This window comes from Mastigoproctus giganteus, chromosome 12 (genome assembly GCF_048544385.1).
Source record: "Mastigoproctus giganteus isolate SK-2022 chromosome 12, ASM4854438v1, whole genome shotgun sequence".
NCBI classification, from domain to species: domain Eukaryota; kingdom Metazoa; phylum Arthropoda; class Arachnida; order Uropygi; family Thelyphonidae; genus Mastigoproctus; species Mastigoproctus giganteus.
The window spans coordinates 109,420,332-109,435,862 of record NC_143586.1 but is presented as its reverse complement, the minus strand read 5'-3'; the positions used below and the strand labels follow the sequence as shown (position 1 = coordinate 109,435,862).

At 38.4% G+C, this 15,531-nt stretch overlaps 1 protein-coding gene across 1 annotated transcript in view; it reads right to left on the bottom strand.

The window, feature by feature from the left end:
* The window catches only part of LOC150077333 (carboxy-terminal kinesin 2-like), a 287,195-nt gene that overhangs the window by 43,620 nt on the left and 228,044 nt on the right, over nt 1-15,531 (bottom strand). The window contains exon 10 of the mRNA XM_090386031.1: nt 12,970-13,108. Coding sequence (XP_090242157.1) covers nt 12,970-13,108 — 139 coding nt within the window. The remainder of the gene's footprint in view (nt 1-12,969; nt 13,109-15,531) is intronic.

The window sequence follows — 15,531 nt, the reverse complement described above, 5'->3', positions numbered from 1 at the left end:
CCCTTAGGTGCCTTCTATTTAATATCACTCTATTGTAGACCCAGTCAAGACATCGGCCCAGCTATTGACTACCAAAGAACTGTTACCACTACTCTACCTAACGCTAAAATCATCCTGGGGGCGGATGTTAACTGCCGTTCTCCTGCTTGGCACAGCCTCACAGCTGACCGACCTGGTTGCCATAACGGGCAGCTTTTGTAAGACTTTCTAGCCACCTCACCATTTAACATAATAAACAGGCCCAATAACCTCCCAACATTTTCCAGTACTATGTGGGAGTCTACAATAGACATAACAATTGCTACAAGATCAATCTCAAGTAAGGTGTCGGGGTGACAGGTCAACGAAGCCTGGACCACCTCCGACCATAGAGCAATTACATACAGCCTCACAAGAAATATAGAATCAACTCCTACTCCGCACTACGATATCAACCGCTATGCCATCAGCAAAGCCAATTGGGAGCTGTTCACCACCCATCTCCAGTCAACAATCATGGATCACCCTTCTGATATCCTCTCCCCGAATCCCGAGCAGCATCAAAAGCTTGTCACTGACATCATCACCCTCTCCTGCAATCAATCTATGCCCAAGAAAAAAACCTCTTCCAAGTGCTGTACCATGGTGGTCTCATGAACTTGAACGCCTACGCTGGACTGTTCATAATAAGAGGAAAGCTTTTCAGAGAGCTCGCACCTCGTGGCCAGCTACCGATGTGGAAGCCCTTCGTGAAGACTACAAGAGGACCAGGAACCAATACACTTCCATGATCAGGCAGCGAAAAAGAACTACATGGGAGCGGCTGGTTACCACCACTGGTAACTTGGACCCTTGGGGAGTGGTGTACCGAGTTACTACCAACAAACTGCCAAGAGGAGAAGTAGTCCATTCCACAATAACACCACGAGGAATCGTGACAACGTCATGGGAGCAATCCATGATGAATACCTTGGATACTCTTTTTATCAGCGATGCCGATCATCTCACAACACAACAGCAGCAAATTTGTCTAGATAATGACAATTACCACATTGACTCTGTGGAGGAAGAATTTAACACTGAAGAATAGCAGCAAGCCCTTGGCAAAATGAAGGATAAAAAATCCCCAGGACTGGATCGCATTGAACCAGAAGTACTAAAAAAGGTCACCCAGGTAAATCCACAATTTCTGCTTAACCTGTTCAATAAATGCCTAACCCACGGATCCTTCCCAGAAAGCTGGAAAATAGCTGAACTAAAGTTAATACTCAAAAACCCATCGAAGCCTCCAGAACAGCCAAACTCATACCGACCCATTGCCCTCTTGTCCACATTGAACAAGCTACTTGAATGCCTCCTCCATACCAGACTCCTAACACACTACACAGAAGCTGGCCTACAATCCAATTCACAGTATGGATTTCGCCCAGGACGCTGCACAGAGAATGCTCTCTACCAAATAACCCAAGCTGCAGCCAGCACTAATTACAAGTACTTTCTCCTCATAACCATTGACTTTGGCGGGGCCTTTGATGATATGCTCTGGTGGCCAAGCATTCTTGGCAGGCTAAGACTGGCATGCATACCAGCCAACTTATACAGGTGTATACAAAGTTACCTTTCCAACAGGAAGATCATCTCTTCACCATACCAGAAGCTCACCAAATCTATCTACAGAGGCAGCCCACAGGGTTCAGTCCTCAGCCCGTTCCTCTGGAACATCGTTCTTGATGAGTTACTTGGCCTGGATCTGGGCCCTGTTACTATCCAAGCATTCGCAGATGATATTACCAGCTCCATTGCAGCGGACACCAGAGCAGCTCTTGAGGCAACTGGAAATCAAGCAATACAGATCTTACAGGACTGGGCAACTCTAGCTCTGGATTTCTCCACAGAAGACACAATCCATACTTCTCAAAGGCACCCTACAAATATCAAGGCCTCCTCAGATCAAGGTACAAGGAAAAACCATCAAGCTGGTAACTTACCTAAAACACCTGGGTATCATCCTGGATTCGAAGCTCTCCTTCTTCCCGCACCTCTCATACCTTCAAGTAAAAATCAGAAATTATGCAGCCTTAATCGTCCTAGTAAGCAGGTGTGACTGGGGTCTGAACCGGAGAACACTCAAACTCCTGTATAAAGCTATACAGTCAGTCCTTGTATAACACGTGTTTACACTACAGGAATTCGATCATACAAGATTTATAAATAGGGGAATGATATCTAATATAACATGAACCGAATTCGCTTATGCATGATTCGCCTTTGTGTTTACAAGAAATGGCAGTCGAATGCGGAATCACCCCAACTGAACGCAACACGATAGGAATGAAGAGACGATTCTGAAAATGTATTTGCTTTTTATATCAGTGAAGGGGAAACACATTTCACCATAATAACGTAAAAACCAACACAATTCCAGCTATCGGTATAATCGAAAATGCAATTAGATCGAGTTTACTACCAGTTTATAATAGATTCCACTAGCAGAAACGCAACTGGAAATTGTTTTTATTGTTTTATGGTAGTAACCCCTAGAAATGTGCTTTAGTGAAATGTGAGGTGTTAATAGTGTATCTCTGCCTTTACGGTGTTGTTTATTCAGCTGCCACACGCGCGCAGCTTTGTTTATGTGTATCAAGCATGCCATCCTCGTTTTGTAATTGTGCTTTATTCCCTAAATGAGTAAAATACTTAAAAGGTGTGAAAAGGAAGCGTCCTGGTGAAGACACTGCAGATTCAGAGAGAAAAAGAAAAGCAAACGATAAACAGAGGCGGACTGGGTCAAACATTCTTACCCGGGAAAATTTGTAGTGGCCTCATACTAGTGTTTATGGCCAAAATCACACCGACCTCCGGCCCACCGGGGTTTCCCCGGTAAGGCTTATGGCCAGTCCGTCTCTGTCGAAAGAGAAAAAATATGAAATTGTGAAACGCTTTGAGCGAAATGAAAGACCATGTGATATTGCACGTGATACAGACCTAAATGAGGCAACGCCGAGAATTACAAAGAATGCAGAGAAAATAAAAACAACTTTCATAACAGGAACAACTCAAAGTGTAATTAAAATCCATTAGATTACGACACAAAGAATTGGAGGAGATGGAACGGCTGTCATCTGTTTGGATAGAAAATTAAACAAAAAACAAGTTTGCTTACGATAGAAGCAAAAGCATTAGCAATATTTTATTATGTAATAAAATACGTAAATATTTTATTACGTAATAAAATATTGCTAATGCTTTTGCTTCTATCGTAAGCAAACTTGTTTTTTTGTAATGTTTTGGTTACGAATGTGTGTTCAATCTTGGGTGGTTGGCACCTAACCCTATTTTTCCCATAGGGCCTGTTGTTTATATTGCACGATTTTGCATTGCACGAGAGCACAACTATCGTGCTATACGACAACTGACTGTATTCCTCCCTGTTATTACATACAGATCCGGGATTTGGTACCATAGATCAATAATTGTTCGCAATAAACAAAAACTGGAAACAATTCAGCGGAGTATATTGCTCACCATTACCGGGGCCTGTTGCACAGTAAGTTCTCCGGCCCTCCAGGTTCTTGCAGGTGTCTCCCCCCCCCCCTGACTTGGAGGTTATCCGTCGAGGATTGCACTATTGCTTGTCGCAGGGAATCCCAGCTACCATTTTTGGACATACCATCGACACCCGCAGTGACTGTAAGCAAGAAAAGAAGAAACTAGCTGCCATGCTGGGAGGAGACGGACAAGGGCCTAATAACTAAGAAATTCATCCCGGATGTCAAACTAGTTTATCCAAAGTCGCTGCCTTGGTTCTCTCCTGGCCTCTACTGTACATATATTATAACTGGACACGGCTCTATAAATCATAAGTTGACTACCTTGGGAATCATCAATAACCCCTACTGTACATGTGGAGAAATTGAAGATTGGGACCATCTTCTTTATAACTGCCCAATTTATGACGATCTTCGAGGAATACACCAGACTCCAATACATACCTCAAGGACAGGAGCACCTGTTAATTTCTGAAGAACAATATTACAAATTATTAACAGAGTATGCACAGAACATCTTTTCTAGGCGCAGGACTCTACAACCAACTCAAGCTAGGGATACAAACCTGTGAGGGACTTACTCAAACTTGAAATAAAAAAATCTGTACTTGACCGTTTTACCAGCATTGACTTGCTAACCCTGGAACATCCAGGATAGGATTACCTGTTAACTCACCCACATGGTTGGGTAGGCTCCAGTGGTCTTGACTACTCCCCGCAAAATGTCACACTCCGCACTCTCGCTGAGTGGTTTTTCTACCCTTCTGGAGTTATCCCCCCCCCCTTTTCTCCTGGTGGAGCATACGCTTCACTGTCAATTTAGGGGATGCCCTCACCCACATCCCCTTACTCTTACTTTCATCCCCCATCTTCTTCCGTACACCTTGTACTGCCGCACTCTACCTTATTTTTTATTTATTTATTTTATTTATTTTTTATTATTTAATATATTTTAATTTTAATTTATTATTATTATTATTATTAATATTTTTTATTTATTTATTTTTTTCATTATTATTTTATTTATTATTTTATTATTATTATTATTTTATTTTTTATTATTTTTTTAATTGGTCTCCGTTCAGGAAGCTCAGGCGAACCTGATGGAGACCTGCCAGAGAATAATGGGCAGCCTGGCTACCTCCTAGTGGTGTGTGCGGGCAACGTGGGATCCCATCAGGGATCCTGCGGCCAAATGCCAGGACACACAACAGAACCCAACACAATACACTTTTTCTGGCTTTTACAGTTTTCTGTATTCCTTCACAGTGTACATATGGCGCAGATGTGGGAAACCACAGGTGGTGCTCGACTCTAACAGTATGCACACTATGCCTCCATGATTTTTCCTACCTCTAAAGTCAGGCTGACAGGTCTGTAATTATCCATTTCACTCTTAAACCACCTTTATGTATTGGTAATAAACTCGCAGAGGATCTTTCCAGAATCCAATGATGTGCTCATAATTAAGCTTAATGATTCAATGCAGTCTGTCACTCCAACCTTCAGAATTACTGGATATATGACAAAGTCCAGGAGCTTTACCTGCCTTTAGGCTTGGAAGTTTTACTAATAAACAATCATCTATAATTTCAATTTTGCTATTTTCATACTGCCCAACTTCGTCTCATTATGAAAGATATTTTTTCTCTAATGATCAATGCAAAGTACTTTTTTGATTCATCAGCAACATCTGGTTTACCTAAGACTTTTCCACACCCATTATACAAGGGTTTGATCTGATTTGTTTTCTTCTTTGTATTCACATTGAGTCCTTGGTCACAGACCGAATTTACATTCGGTCCTTGAGGTTGTCACAGACATTCTTTCAGATATGCCAGACAAGCTGTACTTGCTACCTGGGAGTCTAAAACGCTGATGGAACTGATATTTGGATGACACTCAGGTCAAGTGGACCCAATTTCGGCAAAGTCCGGACGGTCTGTGACAGCCAAATCCCCTGCTTGCACCTTCACGATGGTGGAACTGTTAGTAATCCTGAGTATAACCTCAATGCACAAGTACATGGTGTACTTGTGCATTAAGGTACCCACCCAGGTTTGTTCACACCTGGGTGGGTGACCACCCAGGTGTGAACAAACGTAAGCAGGGGTCAAGGTGTGGCGTCCACACTACATGGAGGAATGCCGCCCCTCTATGTTACTAGACAGTACTAGGTGGTAGATGACTCTCATCAACCGGTGAAATACCATCACTTTGCTTACTGGAGGCTTGAAGTGGTGGAACCCATGTTTAGTCTCTAGAGCTAAGTTCCGGTCAACCCTTCCCTATCTCTTCCATCATGCAGTATGATTGATGACTTTTGAGGTTATGATGAACGTCGTGACGAGATCCAATATTTCTTACATTTCGAGAGTACAGCTCTAAAACTGTGTTTGCAGCCAGCCGCTATTTAGTACACCAGACCGAACTTATTGGTAACCATTTAGTAGGCTTCCAGATCAGCTAGCGTATAATCTTGCTACCTCTACTCTGCCAGATAGTAACTGGAGGGAGTCCGAGTAGTGTGTATGCGGGGAGCATTGTCGAGGCCACGTTATGTCAAGGATCTGGGTATATTCTTACCACGTGTACACCATATCCAAAAATTTCATTACTTCATACAGCATGTCCCACCCACTTTTTCTTACTATTGAATACACCATGAATTGTCAAACTAATAGAGCAAGCTTATCTGCGGAAAGATCTAAACCTCCCAAGCACTTCCTAATTCATTTCACAAATATACGTGGTCTCAATTCTAATCTCAACGATGTCCATTTCCACTTGCAGTCTGCCAAACCCCATGTACTTTTTCTGACAGAATCTCAGTTATCAGTTGATTCAACTACTGCTCATCTCAGATGCCCAAATTATTCGCTGTATGATTCCTTTTGCCTCAAAGGTGGTACTTGTGCATATGTCCTTTCTGATATTCCCTGTCAGAAACTTGGCAATTTGGAATCTCCTCTCTTTGATCTTCTCTGGCTTAAAATCTCTCTACCTCATTGTGTCAAATTCATCTGTTGTCTCTACCGTTCTCCCAACTTCACTAATCACTTGGAGCTCTTTGACTTCCTCTCTTTGCAACTTGACTTTCTCCAGTCCAACTTTCCTAACAGTGAGGTAATTTTCCTTGGTGATTTTAATGTTCACACCCACCCAGCAGGTCGAGATGCTGAGTCTTTTGCAATTACTAATGACCTAGCACAGATTGTTCATTTACCTACAAGAATACCGGACAATCCTAATCATACAGCCAATACACTTGATCTTTTTCTCACAAACAACCCTTCTAAGTACACGGTCGAAGTGAGAGGTCCTTTAGGCACTTCAGATCACAACTTGGTGATTGTCTCTTCTCCAATGGAACCTTTATTTCATGGCTATTCCCAACCTCGTGTTGTTTGGCATTACAAGAATGCAAAATGGGATGACCTGCGAGACTTCTTTTCCTTGGTCGGATTACTGTTTCAAAACTTCTGATGTCAATGTTTGCTCACATCGCGTCAGTGAAATTATTCTTGCAGGAATGGAATCCTTTATCCCACACTCCACTGTAAAATCTCGTCCTTTATCTAAACCCTGGTTTTCCAATAAATGTGCTAAGGCTGTTCAAGAGAAGAATGCTGCATATCGTAATTGGCTTGTTTCTAATTCTTCAGTTTCATTTTCTGCCTACACCAAAGCTCGCAACAATTGTAAAGCAGTTATTAATCAGTCCAAACTAGAGTTTGAACAGGCTAAGAGTAGAAAACTTGTTTCTTGCCCTAATGGTAGCCAAGCATTCTGATCTCTTGCCAAAGCTATTGGCCGCAACTTTTGCCCATCTCTGCTCCCGCCTCTGTCCAAACCAGATGGTTCTGTTGTCACTTCAGCCAAGGATAAAGCTGACCTGCTAGCATCGCATTTTTATTCTAGCTCATGTATTAATGATCTTGGTAAAACACCTCCCACCATTCCCAACAGGCTCCATTCAATGCCTCCCGTGGTCTTCCGTCAAAAGGATATCAGAAGGATTTTGATAAATCTTGATGCTAAGAAAGTTCCAGGTCCCGATGGTATTTCTCCACTTGTTCTCAAAATCTGTGCTCCTGAACTTACTCCTATTCTTTGCCGCCTTTTTTCACTTTCTTATTCCAAAGGTGTTTTTCCTCCTCCTGCTTCGAAATTTGCTAATATCCAGCCAGTTCCTAAAAAGGGTGACGAATCCCTCCCATCCAATTATCGTCCCATTGCAATTACTTCTACTCTTTCTAAAGTAATGGAGAAATCAATTAACCGCCAACTCTTAAACTGCCTAAAAACCTTCCGTCTGATCAACGATCGCCAGTATGGATTCCGTCAGTGTCGATCCACTGATGATATTCTGGCTTATGTTACACGTTTATGGACTAAATCAATGGAAAGGTTCGGTGACACACAAGTAGTTGCTCTTGACATCTCAAAGGCTTTCGATCGTGTTTGGCATAAAGGTCTTGTAAACAAGCTTCCATCTTATGGTTTGCCAACTGTTTTTAGTAATTGGTTATCCAGTTTTCTCTCTGATCGCTCACTGAGGGTGATGGTAGAAGGCTCTCTGTCTTCTAACTTCTCTACTAATGCTGGTGTCCCCCAAGGTTCAGTTCTTTTCCCCACTCTTTTCCTCTTGTATATTAATGACCTTCTTCCATTGACTGGAAACCCTATCCATAGTTTTGCCGATGATAGCACATTGCATTCCACTTTCCATTTTGAGAAACCTTGTCCTGCTCAATCAGCTTCAACTTATTGAAAATCTGCTACCAATTCTTTAAATGCCGATCTTCAGGTAATTCTCCAGTCGGGCAAAGACAACTTAGTTGATTTTAATCCTTCTAAAACTCAGTCTTGTCTTATATCTCGCAAAAAGGATTCTTTGCTTATGCTTATCTTTGGTGACACTCCGATTTCTAGGCAAGTTGATATATCTCTTTTGGGGATTAATCTGACTTCTAATCTCTCTTGGCACAAGCACATTACAAATACTGCTTCCTGCATCTAAAAAAATTGGTTTTCTCTTTCGCTCTCGGCGTTACTTTTCTTCCAAACAGCTGCTCACTCTGTATAAATCGCAAATCCGCCCTGCCATGGAATATTGTTCCCACATCTGGGGTGGTGCCCCCAAAACCTCTCTCAGGCTTCTTGATCCCATTCAGAAGAGGGCAGTTAGGTTAATTAATGATTCATCTCTAACAGAGTCTCTCCACTCGCTTTCTCATAGACGTACTGTTTCTGCTGCATGCCTCTTCTACAGATACTTCCATGGGCACTATTCTTCTGAATTGGCTTCTATAATTCCCGCTCTCTCTCTCTCTTTCAAAACAGTCCAAACACGTGCCACAAACATCCATTTACTGTCCAACTTCAAACCCATAGAACCAACTTTTCATTTTCCTCATTTATTCATTCAACTGCCGTTTTCTGGAACAACCTTCCTTCATACGTATTTCCTGAAAATTAAAATCTACAGAATTTCAAGTCAAATGTCAACAAATATCTTCTTTCGTCTTCTCAACCTCCAACCCAAGCACGGTACTAAGTACTATAGGTTCTAATACCTCTCGTGTTTGGGGTTCACATAACAAAAAAAAAACATACAAGAAAAACTCCTTGTTCCTGTACTTTGCTATTTTAGACTGGCCAGCTCTGTATGCATCCCTAATGACATCCTCCGTTGCACTATATTTTCTTAAAGGTATATATCCATTCATGGCTTCTGTGACTGTTGCTTTAAAGATATTCTTAATTCTAATGTACTAATCTTCCTCTGCTACCTGCCCATTTGACAGAGACCATATAGCATCTTAATCTGTCATATTCCCCTCTTCCTGAAATTAAATCCCATGTCTTTACCTTTAACAACTACATCTTTCTTCATCTTCCAATTGCTGGACCATCACCTCCTGCTAATGGTTCTTATACTGTGAGCCCTATGATGTCATCTATTTCGTAGGTAGTGATCAGGTTTAGAACATTCATCCCCTAGTAATTTCTCTAACATGCCAATATAAATAATCATCATCTAATTTATATAAAAATTTTGTCTTCCATGAGTTCCCCCTCTCATTCCCTTATTATATAAGAGTCAAATTTAAATTATCAACAATAAGATATTCATACTTGTTAACTCATTCCATCTGCATGTAGAGGCTCTTGTCATATTCTTCACAATATTTTGGTTTGTAGCACATGCACATTCTCACCTTACCTTTGCATCCAACTGCTTCACACTACACAGATTCTATAGTTGCATGCCTACATTCTGTGTCTGGGAAAGCTTTAGTCATGGTCAAGCTTGTGATAAGAAGCATGATCCACCCCTTCTACCTTGTCTATCTTTCCTAAAGACATTATACATATAGCAAAATGCATCATCTCCTATTTCTGGGTGACAACACATTTCCCTTAGCCTTAGCTGTTCTATCCAGGAGTTCAAATTCACTTGTTTTATTGACAAAATTCTTGACATTACTGGACACAGCTAAGGCTAAGTTCTCTTGAATAGTTTACTACCCTGATATATTCTTTAGAAGTTTCCCTAGCATTATCATCCTGTTCACTTGAAACATTGCCCAAAATTGTCTGCTGCAACAAACAAGAACTTTCACTTTACTTTATTGCAAGTGTTACTTTAACCCATACCATCAGATAAATGTGTATCCATATTCCCCTATCTCCCCCCCCCCCACTTGTACTTCCCCATAAGGTATCCTTAATAATATTGGCAAAAATCCTTGCACCACCTTTATTCAAATTTATGCCATCTCTATGAAATAAATTCCTTCCAACTACAAGTGCAGGCTATGATGGTAAAAATTTCCTCCACAAAAGCTTCACAGAGTCCCTCAAGTTTTAAGTTAATACACAAAGCTCTGAGCATACAGTCCCTGCTATTGGGCTGGGACACAATTGCAGATGCATTCTGAGCTAACTCGTAATTTTTTTTCAGCATGGTCCTATATTTATTCAGCAAATCACCAGTTGTGTTCATTTAGTATTATTAGTTACCACATGAATAATAATGCTCTCTTTGCCTCTCTTAAAATCTGACAATCTTTTGGTGACATCAAGTTGTTGCCTATTTGGTTCCAGCCCACTGATCCTTATTATAAAAAAGTTATCCATTTCCCATACAATGGAATCTTCTAATAAAACTAAATCCTCTTGAGCAAAAGCATTCTGGGGCTCAAATTGGGGGTGCATCACTTGGCAGGTTACTAAAGTCCTTGATGAGTTATCAATTATCTTTGTTTCTAGGGAAGCAAAGATAATTGACATTTCGTCAGTGACTCAAATTCATCTGGTAATGTGACAAATTTTAATTTGAAATTAATATACTCTTTACAATGGGAAGATAGAAAAGAATATTCAATTGTGGTAAGGTTATAAACTATGCTGACCAATGAACACATGCCACAGAAGCATGTGTTCATTGGTCTCTGAATCATTTCTCTCTGAATTATGAGATTCTTGATGTATTTATTCAATGTTGATCTTATTATTAAGGTATATATTATTAAGGTAAGAATTAAACAAACATATAGAATTTAGGGCTAAAAAGTCTCAGGCTGCGAGAAGAATTTACCATCATATAAGTTAGTGCAATAGTAATTTCTATACACAGTAAACCACCTGAAGTTGTGGTTTACTGTGCCACTACACAACTTCTGTTGGTTTATTGTGTATAGAAATGATGCTATTGCACTAACTTATATGACATTAAGAATTAAAATTGCCAAATACTCTCCAGAAATTACAACAAAAAAATCGAAAAACTTACATTAGAGTAACAAATAGTTTAAAAAATAATTAAAAATCAATTTAACACAATTAAAATTAAGAAAATTAATTTAAATAATTTAATTAATTTCTTTTGTTAAATTCCTTTAATTTTCTTATTTTTAATTGCGTTAAACTGATTTTTTATTGTGTTAAATTGAGTTTTAATTATTTTTTAAACTATTTGTTACTCTAATGTAAGTTTTTCAATTTTTTCATTTTAATTTCTGGAGAGTATCATACAGAAGTGTTCTACGTACTATATTGAGGTTAACTTCGCTTATTATTTTACAAAGTACTTAGTACCGTGCATGGGTTGGAGGTTGAGAAGATGAAAGAAGATATTTGTTGATATTGGACTTGAACTTCTGTGGAGTAATTTTCATGAATTTAAATCAACAAAATGTTACAGTATTTAAGCAATTACCAAAACTTTACTAGTGAACTTAAAAATTTAAGCTTACAAGATACTGCAAAGAATAACTTAGTGGAATTAGTTTAAGAAAAGATAAGAATTAAATTTATGTTAATTTAAATCCATCCCAGGTGGACTTAAGTTTAGTTAGGTATAGCCAATAAAACACAATATTTTTTCAGTAAAAATTGAAATTCAAGGAAAGCATATATGGGAGGGCAGAAATTTCAAATGAATGAACACGTGCAGTGTCCTAAAGTGGTACATGCAGACTCAACCAAGCAGTGAGCAGAAGAAAACTTCTGATGGAAGTTTAACTTTCATTATGTATATAATATATCCCCTATTAGTGGAGCTGCATTGGCTTAATGCAGGCATTGAAATAGTTCAAAGTCTGCATCTGCATTATGCTTTTTTGTCTTTACTGTCTGGGACCATTTTGTCCCCTTCAGTGACAATGAGAGTTTGGCCTTACATTCTTTAAAAATAACTATGTTTATCCACAAGATGACCTAAAGTTACTAATGTATTTTTAAAATTGGATAACATCATCAAGAAGTTGAAACCATTATTCATTAAAAACTCAAAGGCATTACTGTTGTGACTGGTCAGGTTATTAATGAATAATGGAGCCGCTTTCTGGGTGATGTTATTTGATTAAAAATGATAACAGTACTAACTAGAAGGACACTTTGGGATAGAGCTTGAAAGAACAAGCGTGTTCCCAGATAGCTAAGACAGAGAGACATAACACGGAGCAGCATTATTTTCTGAAACTATTCAATACCTACACTTATTTAATTACTGCATTGGGTCAGTGCAGCCTAGTAAGGGTCATATTACACACGTAACAGAAGTTATTTTCAAATGGAAGTTTTCTTATATCATTTGGCTGCTTCTTTAGATCTGACAAATTTATTCACCACTTGACAGAAGGTTAATAATTGAGGCTATGTGTTGTCTGATGATGGGCCTAAAAAGTGCCTTTGAGTTTTTCTTCTTGGTTAAACAAGATTAAAATAAAATCACAAAAATAACAGTGATCTTGTGGAGGAATGTAGTTGCTTCTAAAGAGCATAAGTCTAAGCTCTGCTAGTGGAGGAACACAATTATCCCCTGACAGTAAAAAAAAAACCCGGCAACATAATACAGAGTAACATTATTTTTTCCAAATATTTTGTTTATGTATAAAAGAAATATAATAGCAATACTATTAAAACTTCAAACCTTCTCGGCTTTCATCTGTAATGCTGTTCTTTCCAATCAACTTCAGACGAAATACAGAATGGGAACGAGATGAATATTCATTGCAGTGTGTAGCTGCTACAGCCCTGTTTTTGTGTGCCCGTTTGAGGAGATCATATACCTATCAAAAAAAAAAAAAAAGTAAGTATAAAAAATACAGAATTCATCATAAACTAAGGATTTAATGCTAATTGACATTTGTAATGTAACTACTTCTGCTACGTTCTTTTCATGTTGCAAGTTGTATATAATTCTATGACATGAAACTGTTTACACTTCTCCCTTTCACTAGTTCTCTCTTAAATAGCCAACGTATGGTGAGAAAATTATAAGAAAATAATCACAGAGGGTCATCTTGTAAATATATATGTTTTTCTTCTACCATAAGCTTTTTGTTTAGTTAATAGGGCTTGTTTTTTTGAACTGTACAGTTTGCAATGATAGTCACTTTCATTGGTTCAAGAAATGTTACATTTATGGTGCCCACTGCATCTTGTACACCATTCAATATGTATACACCATTTAATATATCTTTTTTAAAAAAATAAAGGTGATTGTTTTGTTCTTCAGTTTTAATTTCTAAAATTAAAAAATTTAATAAATTTCGTGGTTCCAAAAACCACTGTGAATGGAGGCATTAGCGTGTAATTCACAAACAGTGAGAAATGTGATTTTGACAAAGATTGAAAGTCAAAACTAAAACAGAAGAATACGAAAATTCATGTCAAAACCACTCTAATATTTGAATTTTTAATTTATTTCCTTTGGCTGTAAGCATACACTAATGCACCTACTCGAGGGTTAAAATTATAAATTGTGCTTTAAATGAAGACCCAGTGTAGAGAAGGTGAATATTCCATATTTCAACTTGAATATCATGTGGAAAAATATATATAAATAAAAATAATACTTATATATATATATATATATATATATATACACGAGCCTTCTCAACTTCTGAGTCTTCTATCCATCAATAGAAGACTCAAGAGTTGTATAGCAAGACTCTCGATTTACCGGGATTGGATTAACTGGGACACTTCAAGACTCCAAAGTAAAAATATCCACTGGAAATCATGAAATTCAAGTAATAAATAGAATAGGTATAAACAGATGTTTACAAGTCGTAAATAATCTACAACAAGTGGCGTTATAAGTCATGACTGGGAGACAAATGTACGTATTATCCCAGAACCTCTGCTGTCTTCACACCCGCCGCTTGGGGGGGGGGGACCCAATGGAAAGACTTGTAAAAAATAAAGGGAAGCTATCAGATTTTGAGGGCACATCTGATAGCGTTAAAGGCGTTACTATCAGAAAAACAACAAAACAGTCTACTACGAGGACTTCGACAAGGCAATGATGTTATGGTTTAGCCAACAATTATATAAATCCATAATATATAAAATATGTTAAGTTATGTACGTATATACATATAAAGAAGTATGCAAATGAGTGATATAAACAATAACATCCCTCCAACTCAGATCCATTGCTTTGTTCACCTGTTGTTTATTTCAGTTTATCCCATTTATTTTTCCCACTTTAGATTTATTTTAGTTCTTCCCAATTTATATTTTTTCAAAGATTTCTGGAATTTTTACTATATTTTGAAGCAATGTTTCTTTACTAAAGGTTTAAATTTTAATATTTCATATACCAATATTGCCTCTCATCCAGCTGTCTACTGGTCAACAGCTCACTACCTTACCTTCAGTCCCAGGTGGACCGATGCCTTAGCACTGGCTTCATTAAATACCCAATACTTCCCTATTCTGTTTTTTTTTATTGGTTGCGGACTAATCACCTCTATTTAATCCTCAGTGGATGCTTTTAGCTTCATTAAACTCAGACCAATGCCTTTAGCATTAGCTTCATTTAACATCCAATATTACTATCCATCCAGCCTCTTTATTGATTGAGAGATAATTCCCTCTATTTAACAGATGCCTTTAGCACTAGCTTTATTAAGTTAGGATCTTCTTAGGGCCGCCTTATTTAGGTATGCACTGTTTTCCTCTTACGATATGTATTTATCCCAAATTGTAACCTATATAATTTGCTCTTGTAAGAATAGCGCATCCATTTAAATTCATTATATAATTAGTATTCTTCCAGTCTGAGGATGAAGCTAATGTAGTAGAGCAGTGGTTCCCAAACTACTGAGATCTACAGACCCTTTCAAAAATCAAACAAAGTTTACAGATCCCTTCAAAAATTAAAAAGTTTGAGGACCTCTATATATGCATATACTGGGTGGTTCAGGAGACCCTAGTGTCAAAACGGTTAGAGACAGCGCTGTGAAAATCGGCAGGTATGTCATTTAGGGTATGGGGAAGCGATTTGTAGAAGAAAAAAAAATTAGTTCAAATTTCTGCTACCAGGGGAGAAACTGGCACTGTAAACATGAGATGGAATACTTAATTTAGGATTAGTTTTAATATCAGAGCTTAGAAATCTACAGATATTGTTCTATGGGCTTTCCTTCACTTGAGATGACATTCTGAAAACAGAGGACTGTGTGTGACACAGTTTATCGTAGCA